Source organism: Erinaceus europaeus, chromosome 2, assembly GCF_950295315.1.
Source record: "Erinaceus europaeus chromosome 2, mEriEur2.1, whole genome shotgun sequence".
In the NCBI taxonomy this organism is placed as follows: Eukaryota; Metazoa; Chordata; class Mammalia; order Eulipotyphla; family Erinaceidae; genus Erinaceus; species Erinaceus europaeus.
The window spans coordinates 32,877,172-32,894,113 of record NC_080163.1 but is presented as its reverse complement, the minus strand read 5'-3'; the positions used below and the strand labels follow the sequence as shown (position 1 = coordinate 32,894,113).

General features: G+C 37.7%; 1 protein-coding gene across 1 annotated transcript in view; it reads right to left on the bottom strand.

The window, feature by feature from the left end:
• Positions 1-16,942, bottom strand: part of ADAMTS19 (ADAM metallopeptidase with thrombospondin type 1 motif 19) — a 224,764-nt gene that overhangs the window by 112,724 nt on the left and 95,098 nt on the right. Inside the window, exon 8 of the mRNA XM_007528006.2 lies at positions 10,127-10,232. Within this exon, the coding sequence (XP_007528068.2) occupies positions 10,127-10,232 (106 nt within the window). The remainder of the gene's footprint in view (positions 1-10,126; positions 10,233-16,942) is intronic.

Below are 16,942 nucleotides of genomic sequence, written 5' to 3'. Positions count from 1 at the left end.
CAGTGCTCTTATTTATTAGCAGATAGGCACCTCCAAACATTTAATTGCATACCAAGATGAATTCATTGCAAGGGAAACCTTCTCAAAATAGGGCATAAGCCACACCTCTCCTCACCCTGTGCAACTGAGCTACATTTTAATAATCTCAGTTTAAATTCGTTTTGACAAAGAGCCTTGGGCAAATAAACTCTCCACTAACATTGTACATGGTTGTCAAGTCAACTGAAAAAATATTTTTATCATATAAAACTTCTCAACTTGTTTATAAGTCCCTGCCAGGAAGTTTTGTGATATCCTGTGGAAAGCTGGGGAAGTGTTTGGGTTTTGAAGATGGTCCCTTTTGATGTTTAAAGAGTCAGAAAGGAGAAAATTCACTCACTTTGGGGGATAATTTAGATTCATTTTTGTAAACAGTAATACTTTAGGTTAGAAAAGTAAACTGTGCTGGGTATGTTAGCCATTTTGCCATACTATATTAGTTATCTATTATATGGAAAACTATAAAAAAATTAAAAAGCCAATTACAGTGTCTCACTGAAACTAGGTTATATTGTCACAAAATGATAGTTGCTTCACACAACTTAGTGACAATATCTGATCTAATTAGGCTCACTACTGTGTGCTCATGGTGGAAAAAAAAAATAGACACATCTGGGGCTCTAGTCAGGGAATTCTTGGATTCCCAAATAGATATGATGGACCTAGATCTCTAGTAGATCCCACTCTCCACCATTACTGGTCACTTCCATCAGGAACATAATCATAAACCCTCCTGTGGACCTTGAACTCACTGTAGAGCAGCAATGGTAGAGACTGTCCTACTCTCCAAAGGAAGGCTGGGTCACCCTACTATGCCTCTCATAGGCCCCTTGGAATATACCTAAAATAGACTTCCTAGCTTCTTCCAACATGACCCTAAATTTCATTTCCTATATCCTTACCTTTAGGTTCCTGTTTATTAAACTGTTTGTTCTGTTTTATATCTTAATGCTTTTCAGCCACCAAGTTGCAGTGCTATCATGATGCCAAACTGATATCCCTGGGCAGACAACCTCACCAATGTATCCTGAAACCCCACCACCCCAGAGCCCTGCCCTGATAGAAATAGGCTGGAGGTAGAAAGATAGAAACAGGCTGGAGGTATGGATCAACCTGCTAACATTTATCTCCAGTGAATAAGCAATTACAGAAGCCAGACCTTCTGTCTTCTGCTCCCCATAAAGATCTTCAGTATACTGCCAGAGGGATAAAGAATAGGGAAACTTCCAGTGGAAGGGAAGGAATATGGAACTCTAGTGGTGGGAACTATATGGAATTATACCCCTGTTATCTTACAGTCTTGTAATCATTATTAGATAACTAATTAAAAAGTAAATAAAGACCTAACAAATTACATCTTAACACACATTCCAGGTAGATCTTAATCAAAATTCTATGGGATCTACAGTAAAAACTCACACTTTTTATCCTGTATTTCAAACACTTCATAAATTGACTTCAATCTGATTTTTGTTAGGAGTTAATTCAAGGATTCCTTTGCTTCCCCTAGCTTATCTAAATTTTGAAATGCAGCTCAGATTTTAATAGCCACTTCCTCTATAAAGAACTCTTGAGTAAATTCTAGCATATATTTTACTTCTAAGCTTTTCAAGTATATGATACATAAGACATAGTAGAAATATTCTCTTTCATGTGAATTTATTCATGTTGGAAGAAGCTAGAAGTCTATTTTAGCAAAATTCCCATGGTCCCATGACTTTACTAATTTTTACTTGGGCCAGATAGCTAACATGCAGGTGGGCTAAAAACATTGTCTGGGAGAATTGTGTCAGGGTTGGGAATAGGACCAGAAAGCTGGATCAGGGCACAGAGTAGATCCCAAATATGGGAAAAGTATATCAATACTGTTAACTGTAAACCCCATCAATCTGACCTAGGGTCCAGTCTACTCATATTTAGTGTATAAACCTGTGTAATCTCTGCATCCCTGTCAGTCTGAGCTCACATTCCACGGTCATAGCTAGGAACATTTTAAGCTGCACTCACTTCAGGACCAGTCCGCCTCAAGTGAGCTTTCCTTCACACAGTAGGACAATTTTTACCAATTTTTATTTTACAATTTTACAATTTTTATTCTACATTGAGAGCAAAGTCCTGTAAAGGCCCACAAGAGGGTTTATAATGCTGATGGAGATGACCAGTGATGGTGGAGTGAGGGATCTGTTAGAGGCTAGGCCCACCATATCTATATGGGAATCTCAGGATTCCATGAATAAGGTCTTTATCCCTCTCCTTCCTCAGAGTCCCTTGCTTTGTTGCAATACAAAACTTTTATTCCTTCCTAAGTGAAACTTTTCTACATGGGATATATGGTAACTTATTATTAAATAATCTTTTTTTTTAGATTAAATAGTTCTGTTTCTGGATTTAGCCTTACCAAATCTATGAACTCAGGACTGGCATGAAATACAGCTATTTTGCATGTTTCTACTTGTAGATTTAAAAAAATAATAATAATCTTCCACTCAGTCAAGAAAATTGCACTTCTTAACCCAAACTAATTCTTCTTCTCTTCTTCTGAAAGTCAACTAATTTCTACTCTGGACTTTGACTTAATGACTAAAGAAGCAGTATCTAAACCTGGTCATACCTCTGCATCTATCCAGGAGCATTATGACTAGAATACTATGCAAATGTCACTGACTTCAAAGACCTGATAATCTCAAGGTGCCTGCAATTCTTGACACTCTGGTAAAACTTAAATTATAGCAGGTTCCAGAGGTGGAACCATGGTAATCACCAGTAAACCATGCTCCCCTGAAACAACAATATAAAACATCACAGGAAAACTTCATAAGAGCAGAGCTGGGATTGTCAAGAAGAAACAGCATTCTCTGAAGATGGGTGAACACATAATGGTGGGCAGAAGAGAAGAGATTAATTAGATACCTCAGGGCTGTAGACTGGCTACTTGCCAGTCTTCATGTTCCAAGTCATGTATTATGGTTTGGGAAAGAAGAAAGATTGAACAGCCCACAGACTTTCTTTTGTGACTGGAAATGAAACCAGTCAAGAACAGGCAATTATTGAGTACTCTATAGACAGTTTAGTAAGTCCCTATTTCCAAGAGAGAACTGCTTGAACGAAAAAAAAAGGTATGTGAATGTCTTAGTTACTATGGCTTTATAATAGGTGTGGATCTCTTCTTGGGATAAAATTTCTACATTATTTTCCTCTTTTTCCTGCAGGAATATTTTCACTATTTGTTCTTATATAAATGTTGGGGATATTTTGCTAATAAAAGTAGCTATAATGGAATATTTATTGGAACTTCCATGAATATCTAAATCAGTTACAGGAAAACAGACATCTGTAAGATATTATGTTTTCCTGAAAAACATGGGATATTCTCATAGGAAGAGAGCTAATGAATTTGAGTAAGTGTATATACTTTCCTAGCTCTTGATTTTACTTATTCATTTTCTTTTAACCTTTAAGGCTTCAGTGATGCTGTGTGAGTACATGACTCCACCACTCATGGCAGACTTTTTTTTTTTTTCTTCTTTTTTTCCTCATATAAAAAGTGACAGAAGGGAGAAAACATAAAGAAATAAAGAAGGATCATTACTCATGACTCCTGAAGTTTCCCCTTTTCAAAACACTCCCATGAGGTGGTCAGGGGCTCAAAATGGTGTACTCATCCATGGTACTTTTTGTTCTTCCAATAAGCCATTGCCCAGACACATTACCTTTTTAAAAAATTTTTTTTAATATTAATTTTTCCCTTTTTGGTGTCCTTGTTGTTTTCTATTGTTGGCATAGTTATTATTGTTGTTGGTGTCTTTGTTAGATAGGACAGAGAAATGGAGAGAGGTGGGGAAGACAGAGAGGGGGAGAGAAAGGCAGACACACCTGAAGACCTACTTTACCACCTGTGAAGCGACTCCCCTGCAGGTGGGGAGCCAGGGGCTCGAACCGGGATCCTTAAGCCTGTCCTTGTGCTTTGCACCACGTGCTCTTAACCTGCGCTACCGCCAACTCTCCACATTGCCTTTAAGCACCAAAACTACTCTATCTACAGTGAAATGTACTGGTCTCTGACAGTGCTCACCCTTCCCTTCTCAGTTTTTTTTTCTCACTAAAATTTAATTTTACACAGCATTTTCTACAGATAAATAAGTATCTTCTGTGGAATACTGTTTTGTTAGGTGTGTGTGTGTGTGTGTGTGTGTGTGTGTGTGTGTGTATGTAATTGACCTCACTCAGTTAAGCACACATAGTATTATATGAAATGACCTGTGCAAGGATCTGGGTTCTAGCCCTGTTCCCTACCCGTAGGGGTGATGCTTCACAAATGGTGAAGCAAGTCTGTAGTGACTGTCTATCTTTCCCTCTCTCATACTTTCTTCCTCTCCTCTCTCAACTTTTCTTTGTCCTATCCAATAAAATGGGGGAAAAGGCTGACAAGAGCAATGGATTCACAGTGCAGGAGGAAAAAAAAAGTGTTGTTAATAAAGACCATGTAATATAAAATATGGGGGACCAGCTAATGGTTCAGCTAGCTGAATACATTTGCTTCCACGTGCAAGCACCCAGGTTCAAGCCACGAGTCACCACAAGACAGCATCTGGTGGATGGTGGAGGGAGGGCTTCTCAAGTGGGGGATTGGTGTAGTGTCTTTCATTCTCTTACCATCTCTTCCTCTGTCTTTCACCCTCTAGTATGAGTGAAAGGTCATTTTGATATTTTTAATATCATTTGTGGATGACATAAATTTATCACTTTAAATATTAGCATACAGTGACACACTTGGTTGAGCACATTTGTTACAATGCTCAAGGATCCAGGTTCAAGTCTCTGGTTCTCACCTGCACTAGGAAAACTTGGCAAGCAGTGAAGCAGTGCTGCAGGTCTCCTCTTTTTTTCTCTTTTTTCTCTCTTTTATTTATCTTTATTTATTTGAATAGACACAGTCAAAAACTAAGAGGGAAGGGGGCAATAGAAAGGGACAAAGACAGAGACACCTGCAGCCCTGCTTCACCCCTGGTGAAGCTTTCCCCTTACAGATGGGGATGGGGGGGCTTGAACCTGGGTCCTTGTGTGCTCAACCACCTGGACTGGCTCTCTCTCTCTCTCTCTCTCTCTCTCTCTCTCTCTCCTCTCCTCTCCTCTCCTCTCCTCCCCTTCCTTTTTGATTTCTGTCTCTATACAATAAATAAATATAATTATTTTTTAAAACATCACTAATATAAAAACAGAAAATAACTAGTTGTCTTTTCAAGGCCAAGTATACAGCCTGCAGGTGGGCTGTTCCCCACTCCTGATAGAAAAAAAGAAAATAATGGCTTCTGGGAATGGTGGAGTCAGACAGGCCCTGAGCCCCAATAAGTGAAAAGGAGAGAAAGGACATATATATTATATAGTGAATACATGCATGCATATGTGGAGTCATCAAACCCTGTCATGTTCACAATTTCCTAACATGTTTTATTTATACATTTATTTTTGTACAAAATAAATCAAATTAATGAAGCAGTCATTTTAGTAAATGACTATAAAAATATTCACTACCAATATAAACATTTCCTTTATGAAACTTTAGGTTTAAGAAAATCACAACCCTGATGTGTCATTTACAAGGAAAAGAAATTTTGAAAAACAACAACAAAAGCCTTGAAATCATTTCCTTTCCCAACTCAAATTTTTATATATACTTACATCTAATTTTGACAAAACAGCTTTTGTACATATTTATGTTTAAACAAAAATGTAATTTTGTTTATAATTGTTTAAAATACCTTGGTAATTGGAAAAAAAAAATTCCTTGGTAATTAGGTGATTTTCCTTCTCTTAAATTCCTGCTTTCAAGAGTCAGCTCTGGGAGGAGGAGACAGCAAAATGATTATGCAAAAGAGCCTCAGGCCTGAGGCTCTAAAGTCCCATTTCAATAGTCTGCACCACCTTCAAATAGCTAGCAGTGCTCTCCATTGTTTTCTCTGTGTCTCATTAAAATAAATATATTTGATGAGTTTTTTTTTTTTTTAATTAACTGGTGACCAACATGTGATTTACTAGATCTATGTTGAATTGTTCTGGGAATTTCTAGAACTAATATTCAAAGCAATAAACTTAAATACTTGCACCCCAGGTCTACTTAGAAACATTTCATGTGTAAATTATGAAGATTTTCTTGAACTGAGAAATTTAAAGGGAAACATCCTGCCAGTCTAAAATCATTGGCTGCAGAATTATGTGACTCACTTTCTGACTATATTAGGAAATATATTGGAACAAGTTATAAAAAGAAAGAGATGAAGGAAAACCAAATAAAGTAAGGGGGGGAGGAAGAAGGTGGAGAGAAAGAGGGGAAGAAAGAAAAAAAAAAGAGAAAGAAATGTAAAAACAAAAAAGAACTTGACTGTTTCACTTCAGTAGCTCGGAATTACACCACTCAGTAGAATACCTCGATTTGTGTGTGCACATAGGATCCATGATAGCTATTTAACCTCCTTGAAAACTTGTCCTAATTGTGTTTGTGAATATCTCTTTAAAACGCTCTTGCCCTTTTTCTTTCATTATACCCATGAATGGTGTTGATGATGTACTTTGAAGTTCCTTCCATTTGATTTTATTTAAAAAAAACAAATAAATGTTCTCATTGCTGGTGTCTTTTATTCTCTTTTTTTCTTCATTTTTTTTTCTTTTTGCTTCCACAGTTATAGCTGGGGCTCATTGTCATCACCATGAATCCACTGCTCCTAGAGGCCATTTTTTCCCATTTTGTTGCCCTTGTTACCCTTATTGTTGTTGTTTACTGTTATTGTTGCCATTTGATGTTGTTCTTGGATAGGACAGAGAGAAATCTAGAGAGGAGGGGAGACAGAGGGGGGAAAGAAAGACACCTGCAGACATGCTTCACCACTTGTGAAGTGACCCCCCTACAGGGGCTCAAACCTGGATCCATAAGCTGGTCCTTGCGCTTTGCACCATGTGCTTTTAACCTACTATGCTACCAACCAAACCCCCTCTTTTACTCTCTAGCATCATACATCAGCATGTAATTTTCAGGCAAACACTGTTTACCATTAGAACTTTTAGCAACTAAATGTACAATGTGTCCTAATCATAATTCACCAAGTATAATATATAACTCTGGCACATCTCTATTGCTTTAAGGTAAAGCTCCATAAAATCCAAATAAAATAATATTTTACTACCATTTCTGTCATTCCAACCTAAGTTCCTGGTCATAAAGCAATGCTTCTGCTGCATAAAGCTATAGTGGCCTTTCCTTCAAATTACATCAATTAGGAATTGCACCAGGTTAATTGTGAGGATCCCCACCTGCAGGGAGGTGCCTGAAGCAGTTGTCTCTTTCTCTCTCCCTCTCTCTCTCCCCCCTCCTCTCCCTCAATTTCTTTCTGTCCTATCCAATTCTTCTTCTTCTTCTAGCGTTTGCCCTTCTTCTGTAGCCAGTCAACAGCGTCAGGTTGACCCTGATGTAAAGTTTCGAGACCTCCTTTGAATCTGGATAGGTGGCAGTCGTTGACTATGTGGGTCATAGTCTGTCTGTAGCCGCAGGGGCAGTTCAGGTCGCCTCTGGCTCCCCAGCGATGGAACATAGCAGCGCACCGGCCATGGCCTGTTTGATAGCAATTGAGGAGGGCCCAATCACAACGTCTGTGATGAGGTGTTTGTTCTTTAAAATGGAAATAATACCCTCCAGGAGCAGTGGATTCACAGTGCAGGCACCAAACCCCAGTGATAACCCCATAGGCAAAAGAAAAAGAAGGAAAAAAAAAAACCTCATTTCATTTTCTGTTTAAATAGTTGTTTCACTACAACTCTTTACATGTTAACAAAGTAAATTGTATGTGGCTGTTTCCTTTCATTAGTGTCCCCCCCTTACATTTTAGAATATGACAGAAATAACAGAAATTTAACTTTTAGATGGTCTTTAAAAAGTAAAATTACTTTTTAAACTGGATATTCTGCAACTCAATGTATCTGAGAAAATAATTTAATGTTTGATGAAAATATATCCAGACTGCTTGTAAATCAAGCTGTTAGTGAATGGTAAAGGAGTAAAAATGATCATTTTTCAGACACTTGCATTTATAAGAATTACATTTATAAAAAAGAATTACATTTATGATTATTTGTAGTCAACTTAAAATTCTAATAACTTTTTCCTGCCCCTAAGCATTATTTTCAGCATTTTTCATTCAAACAATACACCTTGTTTTTTCAAGTGTGATTAAATGGAAATATTTTTAAGTTATGAAAAATTAGAATTCAATATCTATATCTTATCATTCTTGGAGTACAATACTGAATAAGATTATTGCGTTGCATGCTATCCTTAAAATAGTTATTTTAAGATATATTTATCTCTCCTTTGTTTCTATTTTGAATAATAAGACAGAAGTGGAGTATATTCGAGAACGCTTCACTGAAGACAGAAAACCTTCAGATGAAAAAATGAAAGTGACAACAAGAATTAATCGTTGTTGTTAACAACAAGAATTAGTAGTTTTTAACAATCCCCCATTTCTTGAATTGGGTGATAAACACCCAATATAGTCAAGCTTTGATAATTTACTAATTTATATAATTATAATTATATAATTATAATTTATATATTTATAATTATAATTTTTATAATTTATATAATTTAATAACTTATATAATTATAATTAACTAATTTATATAATTTATATAATTATAATTTATATATAATTTACTAATTTATGTAATTATAATTTTATATAATTATAATTTATATAATTATGATTTGACCATCTCCCTATATTCATTTACTTGAATAAAATCATTTTTTTAATTAAACAATGCTGCATCCCGCAGAAATTGTCTCTTCTAAACATCCTTCAATGTATCACTGGTCCCAGCCAGATAAACTTTACTTACTTTGCTAAAGTCCAAACATACAACCCAAACATAGCACTCGGGGTGCAATACTGGTGGGCCACACCTTGTGCTGATCTAGGAAAGATGGATTGAGGTAAAGTGCGCAAGTATCACTGAGCTGCAGGGAATTTGGCCAGGCCTGGAAATTTGATTTTTATATCAAATTTATGTTTGTTTGTTTGTTTTTTTGCTTGCTACCAGGGTAATCGCTGAGGCTGGGAACTTGCATCATGAATCCACTGCTCCTGGTGGCCATTTTTCCCATTGTGTTGCCCTTGCTGTTGTTCATGTTGTCATTGCTGTTTTTGTTGTTGGATAGGACAGATAGAAGATGGATAGAAAGAAATCGAGAGCCTCCTTTTTCCATTTAATCCTTTGGGCCCCCTTATCAAAGATTAGATGCCCATAGGTGTTGGGATTTACTTCTGGGCTTTCAATTCTGTTCCACTGGTCTGTATGCCTATTTTTGTTCCAGTACCATGCTGTTTTGATGATGATGGCTTTATAATATAGTTTAAGGTCTGGGAGTGTGATGCCTCCATTTCTGTTTCTTTTCCTTAAGATGGTTTTGGCAATTCTAGGTGTTTTCAGGTTCCAGATAAATGATTGTAGTGTTTGTTCTATTCTCTTAAAGAAGCCTGAAGTACTCTGTGGTTGTACTGTGGGTACTGGTAGTACATAGGGAAGTCTACAGTCAAAACAAAGTTTGATTCTATAATAATACTTCCTGCAAATATATGCTACTTTGGAAATCCATGGCTAAGGAGTAAGAATAACAGAAAGACTGGGCATGGGAAAAGAATCAGTCAAAATAGTTAAGAGAAAAGAACACCCAGAAAATCACAACAGCACAACCTACAAAGTCTAAGGATCAAGGGAGTGTACAGGGGCCTGTGTAAAGTGGTGGGGGGAAGCATTGTAGAGCAGAGATGGTGCCAATCACCAGGAGCCAAAAGCAGTTGAAGCCATGTTTGAAAATACTAAGTTAATACGGGTTTACTCAATGTTTCAGGGGTGATTACAACACTCAGGAGACACTATAATTTTAGATGGCCTTCTCCACCTCTTATTGCTTTGCTACTTTAGAAATCTGAAAGCCCAAATGGAAAAAAAAAAAAAAAAAGGTATGCATGTAAATCAGAAACTTAAATTACCAAAGTACATGCAAATTTACTGGTATCACAGACTTTTCACTTACTTATGACCCATTTCATGGGCAATTGTAAATGCAAGATTCAGGCCATTGTCTTCAGCAATAATACATTTTCTCTTTTCACTACACATTCCACTCAGGTAAGCTATTCCTAGAAAACACAAATATTAACCATTATACACTAGAATAAATTGAAAAGATCCATGTTAGGTATTAGAAGATGAACATAATAGCTTCTCCACTCAAAATGTAAATATTAAGCTGTAATACATAGCTCTCTTAAATGGAAAATTTAGGGTAAAACAGACATCTATAAGTCACTCAACTGCTAATATTTTTCAATTTCATTTCTTGACTTTATTTAATCAAATATATAATTATCAATAAGAATAACGAAGAAAATAACAGCATGTAAAAAAATGAAGCTTACAACTTAGCAAAAATAAACAAAAATAATAATTGTGCTAAATATTCCTCAATTATTGTGAAGAACAATTTTATTAAATAATATAAACACACAGAACATTCTTGTACTTACATTTATAACTTGCGTTAACAAAATTTTGAAAAAAATTATAAAATACTGTTTTGATTAATAAAAATAAAACAAGTACTCCTATGTTCATAGCAGCACAATTCATAATAGCTAAAACCTGGAAGCAACCCAGGTGCCCAACAACAGATGAGTGGCTGAGAAAGCTGTGGTATATATATACAATGGAATACTATGCAGCTATCAAGAACAATGAACCCACCTTCTCTGTCCCATCTTGGACAGAGCTAGAAGGAATTATGTTAAGTGAGCTAAGTCAGAAAGATAAAGATGAGTATGGGATGATCCCACTCATCAACAGAAGTTGAGTAAGAAGATCTGAAAGGGAAACTAAAAGCAGGACCTGAGCAAATTGTAAGTAGGGCATCAAAGTAAAAACCCTGTGGTGAGGGGTAGACATGCAGCTTCCTGGGACAGTGGGGGGTGGGAGTGGGTGGGAGGGATGGGTCACAGTCTTTTGGTGATGGGAATGGTGTTTATGTACACTCCCAGTAAAATGTAGTCATATAAATCACTAGTTAATTAATACGAGAGGGGGAAAATCAATTGTATGTCTCAAAGTTTTTCAAAACACAAACTGAATCTTTTTAATATATAGGCTGTGTATTTGATATGCGGACTCTCTCAAAAGCCTAGACCAAGTAGATCAGAAGCATCTATTAGCACAGCTATATACAAGATACTGGGTACTGTACAGCAAACCATAACAAAAGGACTTTTCAAAGTTAACCCATTTACCAAATAATGTGATGATAACATTAACTATCGATTGTCTTTTTGAACCCTAAGACAGCAGGAACCTCACATCTCCACTATAGAGTCCCTACTTCCCCCAGTCCTGGAACCCTTGGATAGGGCCCACTTTCCCGTATGTCTCTCCCAATCCATATCAAATAATATTGCATCCGCTGATCACAACCTAACCAACGTGCAACGATTGCCACCTCAACATGCTTCACCTCAGACTGTGTCCAGAGACTTCACGTGTGGAATGACAACCCTTCAGCTTCATTACTCGGGTGAGACCTTTCCTTTTATAGTACAGTCTAATTTCATCTCAGGTGGTTCACTTTCTAACAAAGTCCCAAAACCTAGATATACACCAGTTTCTGTGAGAGAGAGCTTATGTTCACACGTATCCATAAACTACTGCAAAATATATACCTGAAAGCAGAAGTACACTAGAGTTTGCAGTGAGTGCCTCCCTAACACTTCCTCTCCACTATTCCAAGCTTTGGGTCCATGATTGCTCAACAATTTGTTTGGCTTTGTATGTTAACTCTCTTTTCAATCACCAGGTTCCAGATGCCATCAGGATGCTAGCCAGGCTTCCCTGGATTGAAGACCCCACCAATGTGTCCTGGAGCTCTGCTTCCCCAGAGACCCATCCTACCTACTAGGGAAAGAGAGAGGCAGACTGGGAGTATGGACCGACCAGTCAACGCCCATGTTCAGCGGGGAAGCAATTACAGAAGCCAGACCTTCTACCTTCTGCAACCCTCAATGACCCAAGGTCCATGCTCCCAGAGGGATAGAGAATGGGAAAGCTATCAGGAGAGGGGGTGGGATATGGAGATTAGGTGGTGGGAATTGTGTGGAGTTGTACCCCTCCTACCCTATGGTTTTGTTAATTAATCCTTTCTTAAATAAAAAAATTAAAATAAATAAATAAAATAAAAATAAAACATAAATAAATAAATAAATAAATAAATAAAACCATGAAGGGCCAGACAGTGGCACACCTAGTTGAGTGCACATGTTACAGTGTGCAAAGACTGGGTTCGGGCCCCTGGTCCCCACCTGCAGGGGGAAAGCTTTGCAAGTGGTGAAGCAGTGCTACAAGTGTCTCTCTCTATCTCTCCCTCTCTATCTTCCCCTTCCTTCTTGATTTCTAGCTTTCTCTATCCAATAAATAAAGATAAATACATGATATTGAAATAGTTCCCTTAAAATTTCTTGGCTGATAAAGCTACCTGATCACGCAGGGATAGTGAAATATTAAAATTAAAATTTCAGATGGGGACAGAGATGAAAACTTGGTGGAAGGTGTGGAATGATGGATGATACCTAACATGGGGAGGCATGAAACTGTATACCCTGACAACAATATTCTTATAGAACAATATATTCCTAGTAAATTGCTCATTTAAAATATATTTTATTTATTAATTAATGAGAAAGATAGGAGAGAAAGAGAGAGGAAGGATGAGACACCACTCTGGTACATGTGTGGCCAGGGATTGAACTAGGGACCTCATGCCTGGGAGTCCACTGCTCCACCTCCTGGATCATGCAATAAATTTATCTAAAACAGCAAAATCTTTCAATAATTCTTATCTTTTTCTTTAAATTACAATACTTGAAATCACTGATACTCTTTAAGGATGTTTATACTACTTAACTAATTAAATATAATCCTTGAATGAATCACATTTAACACAAGGAATTATAGTCTTTCAAAGCCCATTTTCATGTATTTTTCTAAAACCAAGATCTTTAAAATAATAATCAGCCCATAATCAGCGTAGGAGCCTATGTGACCTCTGCATCCCTGTAGATCTGAGCTCACATTCTGTGGTCATTAGTAGGAACATTCCATGCTTCTCCATCTTCCTCAGGTTTAGCATAGAGTATGTTGTCCAGCCACCCTTCAGAGGATGGGACATTCTCTACCACTGTTGATCCAAGTTGAGGGCAAGGTCCTATGAAGACCCACAAAGGAGTCTGTTTTGTTGTTCCTGATAGAGATGATCAGTAACAATGGAGAGAGGGATTTATTAGAGATCTAGGCCCATCATGTCTGTTCGTGAATCTCAGGACTCCATGACTAGGGCCCCAGCTGATGGGGTGGCCTGATAGTGACTAAAGAGTCATCATTAAAGTATGCCAGTCTCTTGCCCTTATTCAGCTTTTGTAGTCCTTGCTTTGATAAGGTTAGCTTTGGAGTGAGTGAAGGAAGTATAGTAGGAAGTACGCGAGGAGGGTACCTAAGTCTAAGTAGACATTACTTCATTATGAACTTTATATTGACTCACTGCAGACTATTGTGTACTTTTGCTTTTAGGTATATATTTTGCCCTAATTTATGAATACATGTGAACATATGCCCTATTTCATGGGACCTGGTCTATATCTACTTTTTGGGACTTGTTAGGAAGTGAACCACCTTGAATGGAATTAGAGTATCCTATGAAAGGAAAGGTCTCACCCGAGCAATAAGGCTGAAGGGTTGACATTCCATGCCTGACATCTCTGTACATAGTCTGAAGTGAAGCATGCTAAGGTGGTACTCCTTGCATTGGTTAGGTTGGGATCAGCAGATTCAATATCATTTGATATGAATTGAGAGAAGTATGCAGGAAAGTGAGCTCCACCCTAGGGGTTCCAGGACTGGGGGAAATATAGGCTCTATAGAGGAAATGTGAGGTTCCTGCTGTCTTAGGGTTAAGAAGACAATAGTTATAGCTATAATCACATTACTTAGCAGTTGGGTTAACTTTGAAAAATCTCTTTGGTAGGATTTTCTGTACATACACATCACCATTATTTGTATATAGCCGTGCCACCGGTTGCTTCTCTTCTCCCTGGTCTAAGCTCTTAAGAGAATCAGCATATCAGAGACTCAGCCTATGGATTGTGCATTAATAACTTTGAGGCATTCAATCAATTTTTCCCTGTTACATTAATTAGTGATTTAGATGACTACAAATGAATAGGAGTATACAGAAACAACGTTTCCACTACCAAAAGACTATGTCCCATCCCCATATCCACCCCACCCCAGCCTTGTGAGATCTCTCCATACTGCTCTCCACAGAGGTTGGACCAATTTACATTCCCACCAGCAGTTCAGAAGGGTTCCTCAGTCCCCACAGCCTCTCTGGCTTTTGTTGCTAATGTCCTTTTTGATGTATGCCATTCTCACTGGGGTGAGGTGGTGTCTCAATGTTGTCTTTATTTGCATTTCTCTGACAAATAGTGACCTGGAGCAATTTTTCATGTTTGTTAGCCTTTTGGATCTCTTCTGTAGTTAATGTTCTGCTCATATCCTCTGCTCATTTTTGGATGGGGTCATTTGTTTTTTTTTTTTGTTGCTATATTTTCTGAGCTCTTTGTATATTTTGGTTATTGGTCTCTTTTCTGATGTATGGCATGTGAAGGTCTTCTCCCATTCTGTGAGGGGTCTCTTTGTTTGTGTGATAGTTTCTTTGGCTGTACAGAAGCTTTTCAATTTGATGTAGTCCCACTGATTTGTTTCTGTTTTAGTCTTCCTTGCAATGGGGTTTGTATCAACAAAGATGTTCTTGAGGTTTAGGTGAGAGAGTGTTCCACCAATGTTTTCCTCTAAGTATTTAATAGTTTCTGATCTAACATCTAGGTCCTTGATCTATTTGGAGTTGGTTTTTTTGTTTCTACTGAGATAAAGTGGTTCAGTAGGTGTTTGATGTACTTAGATGGGCCCTCATTGGGTGCATAGATGTTAATAATTGTTAAATCTTCTTGGTGGATCAGTCCTCTAATCATTATGTAATGGCCTTGCCTATCTTTTATTATTTTATTTAATTTAAAGTGTCAGAGATGACAATGACTGTTCCTGACTTTTTTGTGGTCCATTAGCCTGTATGATAGTTTTCCATCTTTTCACTTTGAGCCTGTGTTTGTCTGGTTGGGTCAGGTGGGATTTTTGCACTCAGGATATGGTTGTGTTATGTTTTTTAATCCGACTCTAGACACAGAATTTTAATCAAATAAACAGGACAGGCTGAACTGAAAATTCAGCACAGTATTACTGGAATTTTAAGCCTGTAACTTCACAATAATGGAAATGAAAAATAAAAGCTATAAACCACTTGAAGTTTTCAACAACAGCCTTAACAATGACTTTGGCAGCTTGTCATGTACAGCCCAGTGGACTTTGCCATCCTGGAGTTGTTTTTCATCATAAGAGGGTAGCACTGAGAAGATGCACTTCACTTAACAGAGCATATTCTGTAAGTGTCTGTTCTCCCACCTCAAACCAGGTTGGCTGAACCTCAGTGGTATAGCCCTTGCCAGGCACCCATAACTGAGAACTGCTGATCATAGCACTTGTAAATGCAAATCATGGCTACTGCCAGGCTTACCAAGAGATCCTAGGATTTGGCCCTTATGGAGCAGCAACATAATAGGCTAACATCACTTTGATCCCCAAAGCAGGAAAGGGCTCTACCAAAAAGGAAAGCTGTAGACTTATGTTTCTAATGAACACTGATGCAAAGATCCTCAGGAAAAATCAAATGCAGGAACATATCAAAAAAATAATTCACCAAGACCACGTGGGATTTATCCCTGGGACAGGGATTATTCTATATGCAAATTACTCAATGTAATCCACCATATCAACAGCCAGAAAGATAAAAACCACATGGTCGTATCAACTGATGTTGGAAAAGCATTTGATAAGATTCAGCATTTATGACAAAGACCTTCCATAAATTGGAAACAGAAAGATAATCCCTTGACATAATAAAGGCTACTCATGACAAACTCACAGCTAACCTCATCCTCAGTTGGGGACTAGACAAGGATATCATGACTATTATTCAACATAGTCCTGGAGGTCCTTACCACTGCAATCAGGTAAGCAAGGAATATTAAAGGAATACATATTGGAAAGGAAGAAATCAAACTGTCACTTTTTGCTGATGACATGATTAATATACCAATGAATTCCCAAAGAATCCACCAAAAAAACCACTGGAAATAATTAGTAAACTCAATAAAGTAGCAGGATATAAATTCAGTATACATAAACCTGTGACATTTCATTTATTTATTTATTTATTTATTTATTATTGGGTAGAGACAGACAGAAACTGAGGGGGAGGGGATATAGAGATGGAGAGAGAGAGACACCTGCAGTCCTGCTTCACCACTCATGAAGCTTTCCCTCTGCAGGTGGGGACCAGGGGCTTGAACCCAGTCCTTAAGCACCGTAGTGTGTGCACTTAACCAGGCATCTTACCGCCTGGCCCCTACCCTGTGACATTTCTATATAACAAAAAGGCCAAAACAATTCAATGGGTGGTAAAGAAGGTCTCTTTCAACAAACGATGCTAGTAATTGGACAGTCACATGTAGAAAAGTGAAACTACACCACCACCTAACACCATACACCAAAATCAAATCAAAATGGGTCAGAGATCTGGATATTAGGTCAGAAACTCTACAATATATAGAAGAAAACACCAGTGAAACACTGTATAACTTTCACATCATCAAAGATGTATTTAGAGACTCAACCCCATTGGCGAGGGATGGTGAAACAG